At 39.4% G+C, this 24,695-nt stretch overlaps 2 protein-coding genes across 6 annotated transcripts in view; both read left to right on the forward strand.

The window, feature by feature from the left end:
• pih1d1 (PIH1 domain containing 1) overlaps window positions 1–13,703 on the forward strand; it is a 27,425-nt gene extending 13,722 nt beyond the window's left edge. For 2 of the 3 annotated variants that reach the window (XM_022207215.2, XM_022207214.2), the window contains 2 exons: window positions 1,104–1,247; window positions 2,198–2,314. In XM_022207215.2, coding sequence (XP_022062907.2) covers window positions 1,104–1,247; window positions 2,198–2,233 — 180 coding nt within the window. In that variant the 3' untranslated portion in view covers window positions 2,234–2,314. Of the gene's footprint in view, window positions 1–1,103; window positions 1,248–2,197; window positions 2,315–13,671 lie in introns of those variants that run through there. The other variant, XM_051940995.1, reaches the window with a different exon arrangement.
• On the forward strand, window positions 1,145–23,148 carry tnnt1 (troponin T type 1 (skeletal, slow)). 3 transcript variants are annotated; one of them, XM_051940998.1, is made up of 15 exons: window positions 1,145–1,247; window positions 13,672–13,699; window positions 13,836–13,849; window positions 13,980–14,054; window positions 14,238–14,255; window positions 16,835–16,855; window positions 17,357–17,378; window positions 17,523–17,583; window positions 19,025–19,141; window positions 19,234–19,311; window positions 19,525–19,638; window positions 19,718–19,827; window positions 21,612–21,702; window positions 22,805–22,845; window positions 22,934–23,148. In XM_051940998.1, the coding sequence occupies exons 2-15, from the start codon at window positions 13,674–13,676 to the stop codon at window positions 22,977–22,979; spliced, it is 834 nt and encodes a 277-aa protein (XP_051796958.1). In that variant the 5' UTR covers window positions 1,145–1,247; window positions 13,672–13,673; the 3' UTR covers window positions 22,980–23,148. The 3 variants fall into 3 exon arrangements, with proteins under 3 accessions (XP_051796958.1, XP_051796959.1, XP_051796960.1); XM_051940999.1 differs by lacking the exon at window positions 16,835–16,855; XM_051941000.1 differs by lacking the exons at window positions 14,238–14,255; window positions 16,835–16,855.
• The last annotated feature ends 1,547 nt before the right edge of the window (window positions 23,149–24,695 follow it).

The raw sequence follows: 24,695 nt of genomic DNA on the forward strand, positions 1-24,695 counted from the left end.
ATTTAAAAAAAAAGAAACTATAGAAAGAACAGGGGAAAAACAGTAGTAATAAAAATAAAGATAACACAATGTATACAGATATTTACAAGGAAGAAAGGAATATATAAACACAGTAGTGCAAAATGATAACTGCGCTGTGATGATACAGGTAAAAAGTACTGAACACATCCATTGGAATACTGTACAGGTGTGGAGGAATGACTCAGCTGTTTATTAGGGGGATGTTTTCTAAAATATACTGTTCTACAGAGTGGGCCATAATTTTCCATGCATAGCAAAAAACTAAACATTTTATGCTGGACAATTGTTTTTATTTACATCATGAGCTCTATATGATTACCACTGATTCATAATAACGCACATTAATACGTGTTTTTCACTGCTGATGAACTTGCATTAGCACAGTTGAAGTTCTGCTTGTAACGCCGTTGCTGATGCGTTCTTTGAGATAATTTATGTCTCGGCTCTTCCCCTGATGTGCCCCCAAAGATTGCATCAAACGCGTCTTCAGGGTGTCTGAAGCATGAAAAACATGCATTATACATTTTCCTGTGTCTGGAAACTTATGGCCCACCCTGTAGATTTCTAAAAATAACAACTTAGCGGTTGGTCCACTTGCAGTGTACGCCTCCAAACTGTGAGAAAACGGTTCAAGCTTTTATATAATCCAGTACAGATGCTGCGCCTTGTTGTCTCATATTGAGCGGTGACTCATGTCAGATGCCGCCAGCACTACTGCAGCAGGAACCGCAGTCGTTTGAGCTCACACACAGAGGCAGTTCTATGAAAAGTCGTTAAACACTGGATAAATTCTTACAGTATGAAGCCCAGACTAAGGTTCTTCTTTTATAGTTGCCAGGGTGGTAAAGCGACTGAAATAACACTTTCACCATAACACTGATGGTAATAACGATATCTTTGTTTATATACGTAGCTAATGGAATAAAACATCTCTATTAACTGTAGTGTGTTCAGGTGAAGGTTTCCTGTACTGATCATTTGTCAGACAAGCTGCTTCATCACGTCATACGACATCATCATCATCATCACGTCAAAGCTGGGTGCAGCAGAGTGTGAACTGCGTGACCTTTTCTCTTGTGCAGCCGTCGTCCCGCTCTCTGGTTCTGGACGTTGGAGAGGACCGGCTGGTGCTGACGGCTCGGCCCTCGTTGTTCCACCTCGACATCTTCCACCCCTTTCTCATCGACCGGGAGAACAGCGTGGCTCAGTACAACAGCAGCACACAGGTACACGCTGCACTACACGCTAAAACCATAGACTGTATATATAGTGGACGTAGCATCTGGCTCCAGAATTGAAGCCCACCCGGAAGTGCCAAAAACTTGCAATATCACGCCGTCCACTAGGGTTGGCTCCAAAAAGCTTTTTCTCCATAGACCCCAATTCATTTTTGGAAAAAATAAAATTTGATAGACTGATGTTCTACAGCTCAGGATTTTTTTCCCCGTTAGTTTTCATGGTCAAAATGAGAGATCAGGTGGCCGATCTTAAAATAAATCAATACTGAATTTTACATAAATCGTTAAAGTTGGCGGAGCCAGGGGGCGTGGCTATACTTGATAGACAGCAACAGAAGCCTCTGCGGTAAAATGTGGGCGGGATAAGAGAGTCCTCAGCCAATCCTGCCCCTAGTTGCTCTCCGGTCCAGTCTGTTTGATGACGCTTTTTACGTCACTGGCTCCAAAAAAATCCAAAACGGCGACCAGGAAGTAGCAAAATCCGGGCTTCATTTTCTCGGCGTTGAAACCAACGGGTGACGTCACGGTTAGTTCACGTCTGGGTAAAACATACGTGTTGCACTGTGTGTACATGATGGCATTAAGAGATTACACAGGAGAACAAGGGTAACATGTTTACCTTCAGTTCATTTTCTGTTTCTTTTTCTTCTTATTAGTCTACAGTTTACATTTTGTACGTGTGTGATTTTATCTTTTTACACACTATTCCTTGTCATCCACTTACACACTTTGCATTTTGTCTTTTTTTATTTCTGTTGTACCTCTAACCTCTGAGCAATTGTGTACATTCCACTAGCCTTTGTTTATTGTAAACTGACATTAATAAAGCAGAACTCAACAGAATTATTCAACACCGAAATACAGGACCACACCCATGCTCAACACACAAACAAAATGTGTCCTCACGTGCTGTACACTTTGCGTTTTCTTTCCTGCAGATCCTCACAGTCACTCTGCCGGTGGTGTCTTCCTGAAACTACACAAGAAATGGACAGATATTTATTTTGTCTTCCAACATGAAGCTGTGATAATAAAATTGTTTTTATATGGTCGCATTTCTCTGTTAATTCATTCATGACTTCAGTCCATTTATCAGAAAAATAACAGCAAAGTCTAAAAGTGTTGAGCTTCTAATGGATCCCAGTTAGTTTTTGGCTCTAATGCAGATATTAGATTCATTTTCAGGTAGTTAATGTCAACAAACTTTATTAGTGAAACACTTTATGAGAATTTTCTTTTAGATGCATGTGGAAAGTATATTTAATTCAGAGGTATAGATGGAACTTAGACACTCAGTCAAACCTAAATGTTTGTTCCAAAGAGGAAAATAAAAACTTAGTGGGAAAAAAAAAATGTTTTAAAATTTTAATTTTGTTCTAGTGACATAAACACATAACTTGTTAGAATATAGTACAGAGCAGTATTTTTCCTGATCTATGCTTAGTTGATGACAAAACCTGGAGTAAAATATTCACAAATTTGTCTTCAAAAGAATTCAAGCTTTTCGTTTTACACAGCCTCATGTTATGAAAGTGAAAGTTAAAATTTTGGCCAGCTCTGCAGAATCCCTAACAAATTCAGTGATTAATCGCTGGTGAGGGAAAAGAAGATGTTTCTCTTTTGCGTTTCACTTAAAAAAAGGAAGCCGCAGTTCCTCAAATGCCAACGTGAGGCTCTAAAAGCTCTTAAATGCCCAAATTCACAAGAAAAAAACAGACAGATACAAAAAATGTTTCAATCTCCACAGCTTGGCTAATTTCCTCGTTGATGAAAGCTGCACGGGAGTTAAAATTTCATAAAAGTCACCTGTTTGAATTGTATTAAGGCTGAAAGTTATGCAGGATTAAGTGACAGGCGGCTGCTTTTACAACCCTAACCTCCACTTACTCTACACCTTTATGCTCATTTTTTGGGTGACTTCAGAGAAGGAGTAAGGCTGTGTGCACGCTGAACTTCAAATTACTCCTGAACAAACCTGTGGGTGAAAGTCTTTGTCACCTTTGCGTGCAGTCAGTCCTACCTGTTTGCTTCCGACAGCTCAGTGCTTCTACAGTAACAGATGTACAGGAACTTAGGAGGGCTGCACACAAAAAAGACAACAAAAAAAGCAGTCAGATCTTTAAATACTCACATCACTGACAATTTATCAAATACGCATCGAGAATAAATTGATTTTTGATTGCTTGATTGAACTTTGTTGTGATTAAACAAAAAACCTGGAGTATCTTTGCCCTTCGATGAGTAGAAAAATGTCATTCATGAAGATTACTTTGAGCTAATGGTCTTCAGCAGCTTCTCTTTTTTTTGTTTATTTTGCTAGTAAATGTACTTTAAGTGAAGCATTTCAGTGAAATCTCAGAGGCATATCGCATGTTGGTACTCTCACATGTAGCTAGCATAGCCACGCTAGACCCATGTTTCTGAAGGCACAAGGGTCTAGGAACGCTCGACAGGGAGGGAGGCGGGCTAAAAGGTTGTCTTTCAAATCACTCTGCAGCAACTGGGTAGGTATACAACCAATCAACGCAACGAATAGGCTGACGTAGTTCCTAGAGCGCCGGCGGATTGTGGCTAAGTCCCATTAGCTTCCCAACCAGCGGAGCCAACTGGTATATTAAGGATTTGCCATATCCCGTCGGCATAAGTCCAAATACGTCTTTCTTCTCAATGAAACACTTCAGTGCCGTCCTTTGTTTATCTTTCAAGTTGAATTTTAGCTTCAAATCTTTAAGGGCTGTGGCCAAAGCCGAGTCGAAAGATAACTGTTTATTGTGCGCCGGTTGTTTCTGTCAGAATCGTCGTGCCTCTGTCGTCACTTAGTTACGCCCGCCTTCTGACTCTACACTTCATGGTGATTGGTCCGGCCAGTTTTAGGAGAATCCAGCCTCGAGCCTAATGGAGGGTAACTAGACCCACCCTGGCAGAGAATTTAATTCTCTGCCAGGGTGACATCTTTTGGAAGCGTCTTGTATCGATCTTTATAAACATAGAATCACTTTCATTCTGTGGTGCACCCTCTCTTCAGTCATTTAAGTGTTATGATTAATTGCCATGTGGCTATGTTACGGGCGCCACCGTATTCTGGGCTACTGTAACAGGCCACTTGTTTGGAGCTCTCCTTGCGAACTGGAAACCTCCCCTATCATGGAAATAAGTGAACGAATGAAGCATCTCTATTTCTGGATCTGCTCTGGCTAACCCTCCGTCCTCTTTTATCTCTCTCCTCCTACTGTTGATCCCAATCCACATCTGTTCCACTCTCACGCTTCTCCCTGGCTGTAGACTGGAGGAGCGGTTAAATACCATTAATATTTTCCCATACGCAATGACTGGCATTTCTGAAAAATACACGGGTGGCAAGCTTCTCTAGTGTGCCATATGTAAATAGAATGACGCACTTCAGTTGATAAAAGAAAATGTAAAAAACTGTGGGAAAGTAAAGTCAAGAGGTAAGTAGGCCTTGATTCCCAGAAAGCTTTTCAGTTTACAGCCATCCAGTCTAACTCACATTAACAGTGAATCTGTTGACTAAAACCTCTTTTAGTTTGCTGTTTTGGGTTAGAGTTCCTTTAATTTATTGTTTCATGTCAGTTTCAAAGGCCTCATCAGCGGCAGAAGAAAGCTACTTCCAGGGAAAAAAGCCGCAAGTTCATGAATGGAATGAAACAATTAGCCACTAAAAAGCAGGGATTTTTTTTAAACGTTGGCAGAATGGAGGTTCATTAAGACTTTAAATGGATGTTGGGTAAAACCTGCTGATGTGTATTTGGAAAACAGACTGCTAAAATACGTCTATTGTAGTTAGCGATCAGTTAGACCTCGTGTCGTCCTGCAGGTCAAAATTGACTCATTTTAAAGTTTAAAAATGTGTGTGTGTGGGGGGGGGGGATCTATTTTCACAGTGAAACTTCTGATGTCCACATTTTCAACATTTTTGGGAAATCTTTGAACATATTTTGGTGTAAAAACAGAAATGTTTCTTAAGAACATTCACATAAAAATCAACCAAAGTCCAGTGAAATTCGCTGGACCCAGTTTGACATGTTCAGGAGTTCTTTGTGTGTATACTCAGAGATTTCAGGGATCAGAAGGTGGTTTTCAACTTTCTTTGTTAACTTTCTGCTTCAACTTTAAACTAAATTTCCTTCACTAAGCCAGCCCTCTGGACTTCCAGTAAGCTGTGTTCCTATTGGCTGTCCAGGTGCCTGCTTGGTGTTATCAGGAACACATCAGCTCAGTGTCTTCCTGCTTTATGTCTGCAGTCAAATATTTCCTCTGCTTCTCTTCAATGAACCGGGTTTGGCTCCATTGCTTTAGTTTGTTCTTTAGGCGTTGGCTTGCAGCTAGTGATGGTGAAATCGAAGCTTCATGAAGCAGTGAACCACTTTGACACATCTGCTTCAAGAGTGACACATTGCTTCGAAGCATTTGACACAACCAGAAGAGTGACATCTGCTGGTCATGTGTCAGAACTGCATCCAAGTGGGAAAAAATGAAAAACCCTCAGGACTGCTTGTCTCACACTGCTTTGTACTTGCAATAAATGTTTTAAAACGTTATATATGTATGTTTGTGTGCATATATGTATAGTGTGTTTCTATGAATGAATGTGTGTTGTGTATGTGTGAATCTGTGTGTGTATGAGTGAATCTATGCGTATGTATCTGTGTGTTATTTAATGTATGAAATGCAACTAGATATATCTAAACTAAATTCTAACTAAATGTATACTCTCCTAAACTTCTCTCAAAATGGCAAATGCGCTAGCGTAATCTCCTCTCAAAAACCTACAGTTTGAGGAGTGAATCAGACCCCTTTGCCTTTTAAGACCTGGACAGATTGAAATGTCCGACCCCTTCAAAGTTCACCTGAAGCACCGCGACCAGGCGTAAACTAACCGTGACGTCACCCGTTGGTTTCAACGCCAAGAAAATGAAGCCCGGATTTTGCTACTTCCTGGTCGCCGTTTTGGATTTTTTGTAGCCAGTGACATAAAAAGCGTCATCAAACAGCCTGGACCGGAGAGCAACTAGGGGCAGGATTGGCTGAGGACTCTTTTATCCCGCCCACGTTTTACCACAGAGGCTTCTGTTGCTGTCCATCAAGTATAGCCACGCCCCCTGGCTCCGCCAACTTTAACGATTTATTTAAAATTCAGTATTGATTTATTTTAAGATCGGCCACCTGATCTCTCATTTTGACCATGAAAACTAACGGGAAAAAAATCCTGAGCTGTAGAACATCAGTCTATCAAATTTTATTTTCTCCAAAAATGAATTGGGGTCTATGGAGAAAAAGCTTCTTGGAGCCAACCCTAGTGGACGGCGTGATATTGCAAGTTTTTGACACTTCCGGGTTGGCTTCAATTCTGGAGCCAGATGCTACGTCCACTATATATACAGTCTATGACCGCGACACGTGATGTGACGTAATGAGGCCTCGCTCTCGATAGTCACGTGACTGTGGGCGTGCTGAAGCAGGGATCGAAACACTGTCTCGGAACACTTTCGCTTCAAAAGCTCGGGACTGTGTCGAGCAAACTGGCTCGAGCGTGATATCACTACTTGCAGCTTCCAGCAATAAAATCCTCTTTAATGTGTTTCTTGGTGTGTTTTAGGGCTTTGTACTGATAGTTGTCTTGGTAAATGTGGTTCTTTAGCCACAGTTAGCTCTTGGTGCTAATCTGTGCAGTGATTAGTGGATTTGGTGCAGCTCAGTTGTGTCTTTATCTTGGCTGTAGTGAGTCTTTAGAGGTTTTTGGTTGTTTGTGGACCAACGTTGGTTGTCCAGAAGGTAAGAGTTCCTGTCCTGATTCTCTGTTTAAAGAGCTTCTCTGGTAGGCTGCAGGAGACTTTAGCGTTTGGGTTGTGCTAGTTTGGTTTTTGTACGGTTTCATTTGGACGACTATCTTGAGGCCCCTCCATGTGGTTTAGTGAGGTTTTCTGGAACAGTTCTACAAAGCAACCTGTAGCAGAAGAGACTTTTTAGGAAGTTCTGGAGACCAGACTTTAGAGCAGCACAAACATTTGCCAGCGGTTTGAGCAGGAGAAGGTGAGCTTCAGAGTAGAAATGAGAAGGAAACCTTGTTGACCCGTGTGGTGAGGTCCTGTACCAAGAGTTTGAGCAGGTTGTGAAGAGTCTGAAGTTCTTTGGTCTGAAAGCAGCAGAAGAGTCGACTCATTAAAGGAGAAAACAGGAGATATTGTTGGTTCTTCTGTCGCTCTGCAGTTTCCTTACACTGAATATCAAGTTTCTATTTTAAATGATTTACTGTGTGAGCCCAAGAAGACTTCAATAAACTCCCATGTTAAATCTTTTTTTAAAATATGTTTTTGAGTTTTAATCATTGTTTTAGTGTTTTTTTTTCTCTATGCTTGTGTAGTTTTGTCATCTGTGTGAAAGGTGCTAAACAAATAAAGTTGAATTGATAAACTGAATAACTGACTAACTCATGATTATGACAACAGAAGTATTTTTATTGTGATTTAAGGGTTTGTTTAATTTTTAATGTTGGGGTTGAAATCTTGACAGAAAAAAAGAAATAAACTACAATAAAAAAGCAATTAAATCAAAGAGAAAAACGTTTAATGCAATAAAACTTTTAAAAAGAAAATCAAACATTAAATACAATTAAATTATGTTAGACAAAATATTTAATTAGATAATTAAACAGAAGATACAAAACATGTAATTATGTGACTGACACCTTCTTCCTTCCATCCCTTCCTCAGCGCCATCAGACCCACTAACTGCCTCTGCTCCTCATATAGTTACCCCAGTGTTAATGAAGTACCCATTGTCTTTTCACAAATAGCCTCTCCTCTTTTGTTTAGCTCGTCTGTGCCAGCTTTCCCTCCATCCATCCATCCATTAGTCACACCCTCCCTCTCCATTTTGTCCTCCCCCCCTCCACCTGCCCTGTGGCATCCCTCCATTTGTCCGCTGAGGTCATCCTCCCTCTGTTCTCCCTTAATCCTGCGAGGTGCTCGTCTTTCTGCCTCCGCTTAATCCACACGTGGCCTCCAGCCCTGAACACGCACGCACACACACACACACACACACACACACACACACACACACACACACACACACACACACACACACACACACACACACACACATCTGCACATTGCACACTCAGACTTGCAGTTATTCTTGTATTGTATACTCAGAGACTCAGTAATTCTCACAGCATGCACACACACATTGTGATGAGATAGCACACACACACACATACAAAATGCCCCCCCACCTCTCTGTATAAAACTCCCTCCGTCCATGTAGAATAGTCATTCTGTCTGTCCTCGTCCCTCTGTCCGTCCGCTGATACCACACCTTCATACAGGTATGTCCACGACTATCGAAATAATTAATAATATACAGAAAGGCAGTATAATAGGATGTTGCATCGCTTACAGCAGGGGTGTCAAACTTGTGGCCCGCAGGCCAAAACCGACTCCCCAGAGGGCCCAATCTGGCCCGCGGGACGATTTTGTAGAGTGGAAAAATTACAGAGAAGACATTAACTTCAAATTGTAAATTAGTAAAACTGTAAATTTAAAATTATTCCTAGCCCATGACAAGTTGTTTTGATCATAAAGTAAAGTACTAGATTGCTCATTGTTCTTTTGTCCTTTTTTGTATTATTTTGTCTTGTTTTTGTTGTTTTTGATCTGACTTTTGTTTGTCTCACATTTTTGTCATTTTGTGTTTCCTTTTTGTCTTGCTTGTATTTTTATCTATTTTTTGTCGTTTTGTTTCTTACTTTTGTCATTTTTTGTCTCATTTGTGTTTTTGTCTCGCATTAGTCATTTGTCCAGTTTTTTGCCACTTTGTAACCTTTTTTGTTTAATTTTTTTGCCTCTTGATTGTTTTGTTTCTTGTCATTTGTCACATTTCCTGTCATTTTTTCCCCCCGTTTTTGGCGTTTTGTGTCTCATTTTTTTCAACATTTTGTCTTGTTTTTGTTGTTTACTTTTTTTGTCTGACTTTTGTCATTTTGGTCATAAAGTAAAATACTATATAGATACCAGTGACTAAATGTTTTGTGCCTTTGCAGATACACTATGACTGTAAGTAGCGAGAATGAATGCCATGACTAAAAAAAAAACATTAAAACAATTCAAAAAGTCTCTTTTCACTGCTACCTGCTGTGCACCTGAACCATATACATCATATCTCGCAGGAGCATCAATCTTAACCCAATAAAATTATAAATATATACATACAAATGTAAATACAATTCATTTTACTCACCAAAACTTGTGATTTCCGTTCTGTCTTTTCTTTCTTCATGAGGAGTTCACTCTGTTGTGCTAACAATCTGAGCGTTTCAGTTCCAACAGTAAGTCCTTTTCTATCACTATGAAGGCTAATGCTGAAAGTCGGGTCTGTCCAGTCCTATTTCTGGCATAAATTTAGCCAAGGGTCCCGCTCACAGCTGAAAGTGATGGACAAACCTTTTTCCCGGAAGTTGATTTGCTAGCTTCGGGTTTGCTAGCCTGGCCGGTCTTTCCTCACAATGTCCAGCTTTTCTAGAAAAATCCGCCTTAAAATGGATTTCTAAGTATATCTGTGACCAAATCAATGTCTTCTCCTCCGTCAACCCTTAAAAAAACAAACAAAAAAAAAACAAGTGTAAAGTTTTGGCTTGCAGGTTGCTACAGATAGGAATCGCTAGCTCAAGCTAATCTCTCTGACCATCCAATCAGAGGACGTGAAAATGAAGACGTCATCCTACGCCTTTTAGGTGGCCCTGAGGTCACCAACTCGAAATCTGATTGGTTAAAGCAACAGTTTCGATGTGATGTATTTCAAGTGAGGCTTCTGGGCAGATTTCTATGACCCTAGCAACACATGACGGCTGAAATGTGATTGGATAAACGCTCTAATGTAAACATACACTGCTGGAAGCGTCACGGTCCGCTATGAAAAGAGGAGAATATACCATTGGGAATAACATAAAAAGGTTAATGGGGAATTATTAAAATGTAGTCAGAGATTCTGAGAAAGCCCACCACTGTATTAAACAAATGTATATATTAATATCAATGACAAAAACACTACACAAAAACAAAACACAAAGTGACAAAAATAAGACAAAACACACAAGTGAGACAAAAAGGAAACACAAAGTGACAAAAACGAGAAACAAAACAAAAAAATGTGACAAACGACAAAAGTCAGATATAAAAAACAACAAAAACAAGACAAAATATTACAAAAATGAGACACAAAATGACAAATGAACAATCTAATATTTTACTTTATTATCAAAAAAACTTGTCATGGTCTAGGAATTATTTTAAATTTATAGTTTTGCTAATTTACAATCAGCAGTTATGTCTTCTCTGGAACTTTTACACTTTGTTTCCCACCATTGGGTCCTCATGTAGTCCTAAAGACACCATGTCAATATTTAACAAATGGTACAAACCCTCAGCACCACCAGCTTATATTTAAAACTAGCTGTCAAAGGGTGACAGCTTATTATCCCTGTGTGAGGACAGTTTGAGTGTACGTGGGCTCATAGCGCACCGACCCTTCACATTGTTCCTTTGTGATCGCTGCCAGCCACATGCAGAGATGCTAACAGCCTGATGTCAGCCCCGCTAACTTTAGCTCTCAGAGACGAGTAAACAGGTGTGTGCCGTTGTTGTGTGTCTGTGATAAATTCACAGCGGCCGGTTCAGGTTCTTGTCAAGTTCCTCGTTAGTCGTCTGGTTAGCGACTCCTCATTTCTTACCCATCAAGTGTGACATTTTCACTCCACCGCACTGCTGATGACGATACCATGTCAAGCAACGTCTCTATTCTCATTTGCTTAGCTGGATGCTTTTCAAACGGATCTAATTGACCACTTTCATGCCATTATGCTCTCCTAAAACTATTAATAGCACACAAAAGCCTCTCTTTAACACTAATGAGGTATTGCTGCATACTTGATTCTTTACATACACACACACTTGTTGTCCTTGACTAAAATAAACCTCACTAAGGCCTCTGTCTGTTGCTCACTGGAACTCGACTCCTCTGTCAAATCCCCTGGTTTGCTGATTCCCCCTCCCTCCATTCATTTCGCTCCAAACGGACAGTTTCCGACCGTCCTGACAGAGGTGTTGAAATGTGCTCTTTTCATTCATCCATATGTCATTTCTCTCCACCCTTCCTCTCTCCATCCTTCATACCTTTAGTCATACTTTACACGCCTTTTGAATAACATAAGGCCTTTCCTTCATTCCAGAACTGGAGGACATTTTATGTTTTGTCTTTTGTGTTGTGTTTTCGTCATTTTCTGTCTCATTTCTGTCTTGTTTTTGTCATTTTGTGTCATGTTTCTGTCAACAGTTTTCCTAAAGAATGGGTAGAGCAAAGCTATATCCTCTCTTCTATTTTCCACCTTTTCATCCATTGTCAGCCTTGATTGAATCTCTCTCTCTACCTTATATTATCAGGATCAGACTCATTCTTTTGACTGTTTTCCATCAGTCGGTTTGTCCTCTTGGTCAGCAGTAACAGCTAGCTAAATATCTAGCTTCTACTGCTGAGAAAAATCTAACATTATCATGGATTAGCAGCCCTGTTACTGTGATTGGAATAGGATTTGCAATTTGTACTTTGTATTCTTTGTTATTTCTATTTTACCACTAACCTCTGTGTAATTGTGCATATTCCACTAACCTTTGTTTATTTTAATGTATTGTACTCTGGCAAAATAATTTCCTTCGGGATGAATAAAGTAGATCTTATCTTATCGCAGCACTTTTTGATTCTTGGTTAGAGTATTTAACTAATCTAAGAATGTAGAAAGGGAATTATTGCTTTTTAATTGTTTAATAATGCAGAGAAACTCATCTGGAACAAGTAAATAACTTTCATATGAGACTATAAAGGCTGGAACTGACTGCTTTCAGGCCTCTCTCTGTCTGCGTACACTCTCAGAAAAGACCAGTTGGAACACATAGAAGATTTGCTGATGTGCTGTTTAAAGGACTGGTGATGCCCCGTTATGCCAAGCTGGCGGTGGGCATGGCAACAGAAAGAAGAGGGCAGAACTTCAACAACAGTTACTGCCTCTTTTCATTCAAGGCCACTCTATATACCTCCTGATTACAGAAAGAGGATGGGAGGAATGGCAGATTTATTTTTCCGTCGTATTGGAGTTCTCTCACAGAGTGTGGACTTTATTTTGACACATAACGGTGTGAGAGAGACCTCAGTCAACACGATGACAGATTTCCTTAATCAGTTGCTTGTCAGTTGCTCAGTGAACAGCCGTGAATCAGGTGTTATGATGGAGGCGTTAAGTTTCCTCGACAGATTGTGAGGTAATGACTGTTGCTTTATTTTTGCGACCAGAAGATAAATGATGTTCCCTCGTCTGCTCTTCTAACGTAAATCACACCCTCTAAGCTGTCAGAAACAGCAGGACATGGGGAGAAAGCGTGAGTGAGGACAAAGGTGGAGAGGGGGAAACTAGAAAGCGACGGAAACCTTATCTCCCCTGGTCTTTATGTGTTTGACCCCTGTCACATTCTCACCTGTTGACGCTCCATCAATCCGCCCTCGCCGGCTGCCAGGAAGGTGTCAGCACACGCCCACTGTGAACGTCTGTCCGTGGGTGGTTTTATGTCAGAACAAAGGCAGCTATGACGGACAATTTATAGCCAAAACCATCTCGGTGGGCATTGTGTGTTTTTCTATCTCCAAAGTGACTAATCACAGCAGAGCAGAGACTATGGCCACCTGTGATCCAGTGACTTGTACAGTCAAGCCTGTGATATACGATACTACCAACGGGCCATATTTTTCTCTGTGAGAACAAACCATAAACCTAAACCATCATGTAGAGTTTTGAAATGTAATCGAGGCTAAAAGCAACACGACCGCTGCAGCCAAAGTCAGGAAATGAAGCTGTGAAAAGCTGTGAATATGCTCATCGCTCTCATTGTCGCATAAGTTGCTCAGATGTCGGTTTCTTATTGAAGATCCAAGATTCAGTTTAGTCATCATCATTTATCACAAGATTACACAACAAAATTACAGATGTAGGCCCTTTATAACAATCAAAAACAGGAAAAATATTTAAAGTATAAATGTTTAAGTAGGCAAGCTAAGCAAGTAAAGAACCTAAAACACAAAGACAGTAGAAAGAAAAATAATTAGGAATTTCAGTTTGTGCTTTCTGATTATCCGCTTATTTATTTGATTTGTTCAGTTGTTATGGCTGAAGTTTTGTCCCGTGTTTGAGAGGCTGGAAACAGTAAATGTTGTGTGCATTTTTCATTTAAATAATTTTAGCACTACTTCAAAATCTGATCAAAGACCTGCAATTTTTTCAAACTAACTCATTAATTTCGATAATCGGGTGGAATAAAAAGGTCACAATGTCGTTTGTTTCTTTTTATTGCAGCCATGTCAGATGTAGAAGAGGAATACGAGTGAGTGGAACAGAATTTTCATTGCATTTTAACATTTCAAGTCTCTTTTCATCCCTTTATTAAAGTGGAAATCCATGAAGTGTGGTGTTTACTGATTACAAATATGTTCCTCTGTGTCTTTTCTTCACCTCTGCAGGGAGCAGGCAGAGGGTAAGTCCACTCACCTTTGAATTTCTCTCAGATATACTTAAAAATACAGTGAAGAGATATTAAAGGAGACATTAGGACACAGTAAATCTACACTGTTATGCTGGTATTTCTGTTTGTTTTTGTCTCCCAGAGGTGGAGGTGGAGGAAGAGCCTGAACCTGAGCCTGAGCCCGAGGAGACCGAGCAGGCGGAGGAAGATGGAGGAGGTAAGTTCAGGAAGACTCCCAGAAAAACTGTTTTGGTCGTACATGTTGGTAGAGATATGTCTTTCCTTGTTATCTGGAGATGTTTACCTCCTCTCCTTCTTCATAACTGTGTGAACACTGACTGTCCACTTCCCTTCCATCCTACTCTTCCGTTGGCTGACCGTGTGCTGGTCTGACTATCAGAGCAGCAAGAATACCAAGGTAGGTGAAAGAACAACATCCAGTCTCACTTTTCTTTTAGTCACCACTTATTTACCATTAAAACCCAGCACAGGTGAAAGTTGCATCTACATACAATGACTTCAACATTTATTCAGAAGATTTAAAGTCACATCTGGATACGAGGTAGAACTTTTACCTGCAACATGTTTTAATGCCGAATCTAAATGGTGAATGAAGACATTATTATGCCTTTTCCCGCCTCTTGTAAGGATAAAATCATATCTGAGTGTATTTCCATCACCATGGCGATCATCATCTTTGTCTGTACTGTGAACATTTTACTGCATTTCTTGCTGCCTGCTGTTGAATCTCAGTGCTTTAAAGGTGCAAACACTCAAAACAGAAACTGCATGTAATATTTCTGTGATCTTGACAACTGTCTTTTAAAGCTGCAGAATATTTTTATGCCAACAATAGATTAAATAAGCTTGTGTGATGTGAAAAGTGGTGACAAATCCGTAGAAAATTTTGAAACTACTCTACAGTGTCAGCTTTATTGAATGTTTTAGTTCCTTTTAGCTCATTGTTTTGGTTTTACTGTCACAGGGAAGCTTTAAAAATTAATTGCCCAGCAACAAACAGCAGAAACAACAAAGTTAGCAGCTAGCTAGTGAGCACAGTAGAATATTTAGCAGCTAAAGATACAAAAATGTTCATCAGGAGTATGTGACAGAGACTGAAAAGTCAGCATTTACCAAGTGGATCAAAAACCTGAATCCAAATGGATGCTTGTTGCCAATATTTTCAACTTGGTGCCCTCAAATGATCCTAAGAAAAAAAAATGTGTAGCTTCAAAAGTGAGTTAAAAGCAGTCGAGCCATTCTGTTCCAGTCATGCAATTTATCTACAGTATTTACCATAGTTTTATTTTGTGCTGTATGTCAATTATGTAAGGTTAAATCTCCTAAAAGTGAATGCGGCGATACGACACTGCTCACACAATTACATAAATGCAGAATGACCAGTCCAAGATCCAAAAATACCACTCCGAAAATCATTATATTACATGCACCTTCTGTCTTGGAGAATGTTTTGCCTTTTAAAATAGTGCAATGTTTTGTTCATTTCTCCCTCTGCAACTCTTGTATGCATTCTGACATTCATATTACATTCCACACATGTATATTCCAGATGTGTTTTACAACTACAAGAGCCTTTAAACCTTATTTGTGCTTTGGAGTGCAAATTAGCTTAAAATATTGTCAAAAAATCTGGTCAGAACCCAGCGACAAATATCTGATGGAAAAGGACTTTCTGTGTAATTGTTACTGGAAATTAGACTGTGGTTCTTTGCACAAAATCATCCATATGTGTAGCATGTAATAATGAATGTCTACAGAATAGTCCACAAAACTACGTTTCCCTACAGCCACAGTGCTTGGTAAATAAAGTATTTGTGCCAGCAAAAAATGTGGCTTCTCCTTTTGCATGATGGGAAATGGTAGTTTTAAGTTAAATAAATAGTTCCACATTTTGGGATATTTGTTCATTGATGCTTAGCACGGAGTAGTGAGAGTGCCAAATTTTAAAAAAAAAATCTATAAAAGAATAAGCAAGTAAAAGTGGAAATATAAAGATAAATAAATATAATCAAAATTAAATTATGTTGCTATATAAAGAAATATTCATCAAAGACAAGTAAATAAAATAATAAAAAATAAGAAGAAATGTGCTTATTAAAAAAAATAATAATGTTGCTATATAATCCAAAAATTCATCCATAAAAGAAAAGGCAAATAAACGTAGAAATTTAAAGATAAATAAATAAGAAATATGCTATTCCTTAAAGCGACATTAAGTCCTATTTTTGTTATTTTATTTATTTTTCTTCTTTCATCTTTATATTTCTACTTTTATTAGCCTTTTCTTTTATGAATTAATTTTTTGATTAATATTTATTTACACAGCAACATTTTTTATTTTTTATTTTATTTTATTTATTCCTCTTCATATTTCCACTTTTATTTCCATATTCCCCTTGCAGACAGTTGTTGCCATTACAATATTTTACCTTACTATATGTCTGTGATGTCCCTATAGTTTAGGTTTTGTTGTCACCTATACAGTCACATGAGCTGTTTCCCCATTTTATGCTAAGCTAAGCTAAGCTAACCTACTGCTGGTTGTAGCTTTACATTTACTGAGACTATAAAGGTATATTTCAAATTGTGGAACTATTTCTTTGAGCTGGCTGCCTAAGCAGTTTCAGATATTAACTCGGGACTTCTTTAGATCATTTTACACCTCTTCTCTCCTTCTGTAATCACTTTCTTTCTATTTACGCCTCTTTTGGCTTGAGAGACTTCCTCCTTCCTCGGGTTCTTTACACATTTATTCCTTACTTTTTTATGGAATTCACTCCTCTTTTTGACTTTTATCACACTTTTCCACCTCTGCCCATGTTCCTGTCTTCCCTTCCTCCCCTTATGGTTTCTATCTCCTCTTCCTTGCATTTTCCATGTTCACATTTCACCCTTAATTAATGGCTTTTTTGTCATTCCATGTGTCATTTGTTACCATCTTTGCATCTTTCACTCTTTATGTGGCTGGTCCATCAGATCAAGATGCCCAGGAGGAAGGTGAGAAATAGTAGAAGTGTGATTCCCTAATGTGGTAAAACTCATTATTTTGTCCTCCAGCTGAGCCCCACAGTCCCCAAATTAATTATCTAACATATTAAAATTAGATCCCTGTCTCCAGTCTGGACTCCAGTCTTTTTAGAAGCTATCCTGAAAATTTCACACATAGAAAAACATTAAAAGTTGTACTTCATGGACTTCATTGTAGGAAAATGCTTCAAAACGCCCTTTGTATTTGGTCAAAATCATGTAGAAGTTTAGTTTAACCCAGGATTAGTAAGGAAGGTGCTGCTCCTTTGCTTTGTCATAACTCATAAAAATATGTGTTGCTTTTATGCTGCATTTCTTTTCTCAGTCCAAAGCTTGCTGTGCTTTCAGTCGTGTTAATCATTTTATTAAACATCTTACAAAACCTCCCACTCCTTTCACACACTTGTGGGAAACATTTCCATTCAACAATATGATCATTATTTGCTCATCTTTGGTCTCTTTTTTCTACAGAGGAGGAGCGGCCCAAGCCCAAGTATGTTCCATCATCCCCGTCTTTATCTTTTTATTTGTGTTTTGTAGACATACTAGTTGTTTTTATTACAGGTCTGCATAAGTCTTGCAGTTGATCTTTTGCATTTTGTTTTACTCACATTCTGTGCTTCTTCCTTTCCTCCAGGCCCATGGTTCCCCAGCTTGCTCCTCCAAAGATTCCTGAGGGAGAGAGGGTGGACTTTGATGTAAGTTTTAGCAAGATGATTGAATCACAACAGTTTGAATTTCTTCCATTTGAGACTTTGCAGCTGCATCATAGATCTTCTTCCAACTGCAGCTGCTTGAGTTTGAGAAAAAGCAAAAAGGTCATCTGAAAGTGAACAAACTATTCAAGCCTGATCCACTTTCATTGTGATTGATTGAGCCATCACACAGCTCATTTATCCAGCAGTTCGCTTCTTAATCCATGACCAGTCTGAGTTCAGATCCAAGCAGTCTGCCTCGGATTTTACAAATGAGAGCTGTGTTTAAATCTGTGGACACCTTCTACATATATCCTGATTATTGATCTTCAGGTGGTGATCTGATTTCACTCATACCCAACCCAGTGTACATTGATTTTATAGCTTCCTGGTCTATGATTAAACACGGTGTTCCACAGGGATCAGTACTTAGACCACTTTTATTCTGTGTCTGTCACTTAATCTAAAAATGCAACCAAGATAATCATTGCTGTGCTGACGACACACAAATCTATAGATCCCTAGCAGCCTCTTTCACCTTGTAACTAAAAGACTAAATGGTGTCTTAGGATTTGTTCCAATTTCCTACATTTGAATATTTAGAAGACAATTTGTTGAAAAAAGGGTGAGCGTGTGCTATTAAAAAGCAATGCCTTCATCTGCAAAAAGAACCCTGAGAAAATGACAATACTTCTCAACTGACTGGTTAACTCAGTGAAGACTTTCATGATGACTTTGTAGTCTCAGTCATGAAGTTTCTTTCAATGTGGTTTGACATTGATTTTATAAATTATTATTAAGATTGATGGTAAACCAGGGTATTTTGAGGGTGTGGCTACTTCGTGATTGACAGGAAATTACAGCAACATCTAAAATGCAGAAGTCAAGACTACAAAATGGTAATTGTCCTGCCAGTGGATAGTGTAATGGCGGCTACTTCCACCTTTTATAAACAGTCTATAGGAGAAAATGGTATTTAAAAAAGTAAAAGTGCTCTGTTCTATGGCAGTCTTCTTGTTTAGGTTCAGATGCTAACTGTGCTTCCATGTGTAGCATAGTCTATTTGTTAAAGGTGATTTAAAGGTCCCTTTATTGTGGCGAATTTGGTCTAAAATCCAATGAGCAGCTGCTGTTCTTACTTCCTTCAGGAAGAACACATTATCTGTGTGTGAGCTGAATGGCAATTGGTTTTTAAGTGTTGCGTAGCAGCTGGATCAAAGTCATACTGGTTTGTAGGCTTGGAAGCAAACCACTTCATATCTTAACAGATTTTTATTTTTACACCTCCAACTTTATAACAACCATAAAACACAAAGAAAACAGATTTTCCTTTCTTGATACTGTGAACCATGACACTCTTGAGAACCTTCTCGGTCTCAAGGTGCAAACTTTTGTCGGCTTCTGCTGTTCTCTAAATGACAGAAACACTCCCTTGATCCACCAGGACATCCACAGGAAGCGTATGGAGAAGGACTTAACGGAGCTGCATACTCTGATTGACGTGCACTTCGAGCAGAGGAAGAGGGATGAGGAAGAACTCATTGGTCTCAAAGAACGAATCGTAAGCTTGCTTTGATATCGACGGGCCGCTAAACTTCCTACATGTGTGCTGTGATGAATAGTAAATTCTTCGCTCGCTTTGCTTTCCATCAGGAGCGCCGTCGGTCAGAGAGAGCTGAGATCCAGAGGGTTCGAGCAGAGAAGGAGAAGGACAGACAGAACAGGATTGCGGTAATAAACACACACTCATACAAATGTGCATATTTATCAGAGTGAAGGAGTTTCTATCCATCAGACAACTAAAGTTCAAACAGATTGACTAGGCATCCTGAAAACTGCTCAAGCCCTCTGATGCTTACAAAAATAGAGTCCAGATGCATAAAAAACCTAATTCAACCTGTAAACATGCTGTTGTTGGCCTCTCCATCCTCGTCCATCTGGCAGGAGGAGCGTCATAGAAAAGAAGAGGAAGAAGCAAAGAGGAAGGCTGATGATGACGCCAAGAAGAAGAAAGTGCTGTCCGGCATGGGAGCAAACTTTGGAGGCTTCCTGGCTAAGGTCAGACAGCTGCTGTTAGTGTCAGCTGTGATTATGACGATGATAAAGCAGCGTATTGACAATGTGTGGTCTCTCCCAGGCTGAGTCGAGGAAGGGCAAACGCCTGACAGGCAGAGAGATCAAGAGAAAGACTCTGACTGACAGACGACAGCCACTAGGCATCGACAATATGAGGGAGGATGGACTCAAGTGAGTTTCTTCTGGTTGTGATCCACACAACTTACCAATGATTTTATACCATTAGAGCGTCTTTAAACGAGGTACTCATCACCTGAAATGATATTCTGCAGCAGTTGTTCTCTCACTGTAACATAAACCAACATTCAATAATGGTACATTATGTTGTGGATTCACAGATTGGAGAAAAAAGCACACCCAACCACTTCCTGTCAAATTGGTCTTTGATGGCATCTTTTATGTATGGATTGGTGTCAAATTAAAGGAAAAACTACAATGCTTGAGCCCTACAGTAAAAGATCTGGTTTCTCTGTTAGACTGTGTGAGGAATTTTGCTGGAATGTTTGTGGTCTGTTTGTTCCCTTAGATTGAAGGACCAATACAAAGTTGCTCTGAATGATAGACTTTATTCTGTGATGAAACTTTTCTATCGTCACTGGGTTGTGCAGACGGACAATGCCTCCATCCATAGAGAATGAAAGGACACTGAGTGGTGTCAGAAGTATGAAAACGATGTAAATCATTTGCTATGACCATCACAGCCACCAGATCTCAAGCAGTTTGAACGCCTACGGAAGATTTTGGTTGTTTTGGTCATACTGTTGTATTAGACAGTGCTCTCCACCACCATCATCAAAACACCAACTGAAGGAAAACCTTTAAATGAATGGTGTTCCAGAGACTTGGAAGATCAATGCTGAGAGCAATTAAAGCTGTTCTGGTGACAGTTTGGTGGTTCAACAGTTTATGTTGACTTTTCCTTTAATTTGTTGCCTGTCCATAAATCACTGGTCTCATGCTTACGGCGATGTCCTGACCTTCATTCGATTTGGGGAAGTTTATTCTCCAGCAACCGAAGTCAAGCGTAATACAACTCTTTCCATTCATTTCCATGTCTTACAAAAGATCATCAGATGGTGACAATGTTTTGCATGACACATGTCAGAAATAGCTTCTGTTTTTTTAGCACAGTTTTGTGTTTTTAGCCAAATCCTCTAACAAGTTTTCATTTTTAAATGATTTGACTTGAAATATCAAGAAGGTAGCTACAGACACTGTTTTCCATCAAGTTATGAAACAAATATTAGTTTGACTAAAATCCGTCAGATACCGTCTTGATGTTTACGGGCTAGAAATGAGCAGCCTGCTTTTATCTTCCTCCATAGCCATAGTTTAAAAAATAATACTAAGAATAAGACTTTAGAGTTGTAAATCTGCCATTGCTCTGTATGACAAACATAACAGTTTGCTTGGTCCATTAGCCAATCATAGTCATGGATAACAAGCTAAACAGACTGAACTATTAGCTGCTGCCCTTGTGGCCAACAGTGGAGACCCACATTTAAACATCAAAAAAACTAAATCAGTGTGTAGAGTTTGGGACTTTTACATATAAAAGAACATGTGTTACATTCAAGCCTGATTAAAGAATTAAACTTAGACGCATGACGCATGTTCCTGACTGGAACTTAAATCCGGTCTACATTCAAGCACCGCGCCACCAGTAGTTGCATTTTACATCAGCTGACATGACTGGTCTGCCAGAGCTGAAGAAGGGAGCCGATATAACAACGGAAACAGAAAAAGCTACAGAGGCTAGAAGTATGGTGGAGCACATGACTGAAAGTACAAGGAACGTTTTTGATAGTCCAGATAGAAAAGAATCCAAAAATGATCGCTGGGAAGTCGCATGTCATAAGCATGTCGACAGTGCAAGTGAAATTAGTAAGCGACAAAAGTTCTGCTCTGAAGGTTCAACAAAGGCGCTTTCTAAATCCCCTCTTTGTGTTTCCAAGGCAACGGGCCCAGGAGATGTGGAACTGGATCTACCAACTGGAGTCTGAGAAGTTTGACTTCATGGAGCACATGAAGCACCAGAAATACGAGGTTCAACCGTCACCTCAAACACACTCCATCACTTCAAAAGACAGAATTCTCTATAATCATGTCACAGTGATGTCAGTATGATATGATATGTTGAGGTAGGACTACATAGTGGCAAGTAGAGTAAAACTTCTCCAAAGATTCAAGTCAAAAACATGTTCCTTAAAGATAGATAGATAGATAGATAGATAGATAGATAGATAGATAGATAGATAGATAGATAGATACTTTATCAACTCCAAGGGAAATTCAAGTAGCTACTTATTGATAAAGCTTCAAACATTTGTGGTGTATATGCCTAAAAATGACCACCAGAAAGATTTTAATTCGGGTGCGAGCACCAAGAGTGTGAAGACTTCATTAAAAACCATGAGTTTATTATTCTACTTTCTTCGTCGGACGAAAGAAACATTTTTTTGAGGCCCTAAAGATATTCATAAATGTGTGAAAATTTGCACACACATCAGGACCGGCGAAAAATTGGATATTTTAGAGGAACAGCACACATGTTCGCCAAAATGGCTCAATAGCGCCCCCTGGAAAATTTCAAACATTTGTTACAACCAGTACGTGTGAGCTTGACTCATGAAATTTGGTACACAATGCAACTCGTAAGGACACACAATATTATAACTGACACCCATGTCCAGAACACAACAGGAAGTCGACCATTTTGTATTGTGTGCCATATTTTGAATGTTTTGGGTCAGTTTTGGGCATTTTCAAAAGCTATAAACTCAGACAGGGTAACCCCAAGAGAGTTTAAATTTGACCAGGATGCACACCAGGCATGGGTGATCAAAAGATATTAAAATACCTTGTAAAAGTTCCAAAATGTTGGCCCCCGGAATTTCACCATCAAACAGGAAGTGCTGTCTAACTAGCATGTACATGCACCAAGCTGCTTCAAACTTCACATGTTTTATCAGAGGCCTGCCCTGATCACACCCATTGTCCAAAATACAAGCTCAGTCGCAGCGCCACCTGGTGGACATGCTTGCAAGGACCCAACAAACGCCGTTTGCGACTTTAATTATTATTATTTTTCACATCATTCACATATTTTCTCCTTGTCACCAAGTTTTTATCTGTTTGCACCCTGCAGATCATTGTGCTGCTGAACCGAATCCAACATGCTCAAAAATTGTGAGTTTTGTCCAAAATGTCACATATTTTATGTTTTTACTTCTTCCTGTTAGAGCGCTTACCTCTTTCTTCCTCTTTCCTTCTACAGCAAAAAGGGCCATGGCAAAGGGAAGGTGGGCGGTCGCTGGAAGTAAAGCAGGAAAACGTAAAACGAAGACAGCATAGCAGACAACTGGAAAAAAACGGGAAGCATTAGAGAAATTAGATATTACCTGTCCGCGGTCCTCTAGTCAGGCCATTTCAGTGTGTGATAGATATTGTCCCTTGATATTATATATTGATAATAAAACTACATGCACAAGGTTTTTGTTGCTTTTTATCACTATTTTATGTTGGTTATGTTTTGGCGCAGTTGGGGAATCAATCTTGTTCATCTCAACTCAATCTTTTGTGGAATTTTTATGGTGCCTTAATACTGTCTTTCTCCCCCAAAAACATGGTATATATATATATATAGTATCTAGCATGTGAAGGGTCTGGATACAGAAGGCACAAATGGGTCAGGGTTAGGGTTAGTAGGGTTAATCTGAATCTTAATCTATATAACAGCACAGTTTTTGAAACTTCTGCTCACTGTAATGATAAACTGGGTGCTACTAATTGGTTTACATCGATTAAAAAAAATCTAAATCAGTTTAATTTAACTCCATAGACACTGCTAATGCATCATTTAAACTGTTGCACAGAACATACCTGACTGTTCAGTCCTCTTCCTACATTCCATCTGAACATGACACATAGGAGCATCTAAATCTTTACCTGCAGCAGGAAATGTAGCCTACATGTTTTTGACTTCTTGTTAATTTTAAGTACCAAAAACAGTGTTTATGTTTAGGGAAAAGTCAGGTTTTGTGTTCAAATTAAGAACCTTAGTCGTCATTGTTCCACCAGAAACACACAATTGACGTTATGGAAAGGTCGTGGTCAACAGTAACGTTAACGTTTTGTTGACCCATCCATCCACCCCGACCTCTTTTATGGCTCCGTAAATATTGCCTCCTCGCATCCTCTCATTGTTGTTCTCAGTGTTGGTTTTGGTCAAAGCAGGCAGTAGTTTTGAGGAAAAAAGTCAGAAAAACCTATTGTATATCTGCCTAGTACTAAACGACAGACAGACCTAGTTACAAACTAGCGGATGAACAAAGGCATTTTTCTCAGTTAATTTCTTTCAATAAGTTGGTTGAGAGTAAAAACGGAGCTAAAAGAGAGACAATAATGGGCTCGTAAGTACGTATTAGGTCCCAATAAAGGCGACTCCAGAAGAATAATATTGCTGCTTGGTATTTGCTGCTTTGTGGTTAGCACGTAGTTTTCCCCAAAGTCATCATTGTTGTTGGAGTTTAAAAGACTTTATCATGTATTATGAACAGGAAGCAACAAAAACGTCTCAGAGTGAAATGCCGATGTGGTTTTAGTTTTGTAATAAAACCACGTTAATAAAGCTTGAATGATGCACTAAAATGCCACAATAGTCCTCAGCGACCATAAGCTGCTGACCACACCGGGCTAAATACGGCTGTAGAAGACAAATCATTGTATTGTATTGGCATCTGACAAAGCAAGTGTAGGTTTTATTGCTTATGAACTCAAGTTTATCTCGTTTTTCCTTTCAGTACATTCATAGCCTCTCTTTTAATGCCTCTAATGCTCTCTTCTGGATCGATGCTCGTGTGTCTGAAGCAGACGAGTCAGTATTGTGCAACCTGCCATCCAGTCTCCAACACCTCAGCTGGTTGGCAAGGATGGGATTCTGTGCTTGGCTTCATCTCCTGTGGTGGTGGTGGTGGTTCATGCACAGACAGATGTCAATATCAGATACCTTATCTGATATGTTACATAAGATCAGCCCT

The sequence above is a fragment of the Acanthochromis polyacanthus genome, chromosome 21, assembly GCF_021347895.1.
Source record: "Acanthochromis polyacanthus isolate Apoly-LR-REF ecotype Palm Island chromosome 21, KAUST_Apoly_ChrSc, whole genome shotgun sequence".
Classification (NCBI taxonomy): domain Eukaryota; kingdom Metazoa; phylum Chordata; class Actinopteri; family Pomacentridae; genus Acanthochromis; species Acanthochromis polyacanthus.

Coding starts and splice junctions, on each gene's coding strand:
- tnnt1 (XM_051940998.1), top strand. CDS start 13,674: ATGTCAGATGTAGAAGAGGAATACGA. Junction 16,856..17,356: donor TCAAGATGCCCAGGAGGAAG/GTGAGAAATAGT, acceptor TTTTTTCTACAG/AGGAGGAGCGGCCCAAGCCC. Junction 17,584..19,024: donor GAGAGAGGGTGGACTTTGAT/GTAAGTTTTAGC, acceptor TTGATCCACCAG/GACATCCACAGGAAGCGTAT.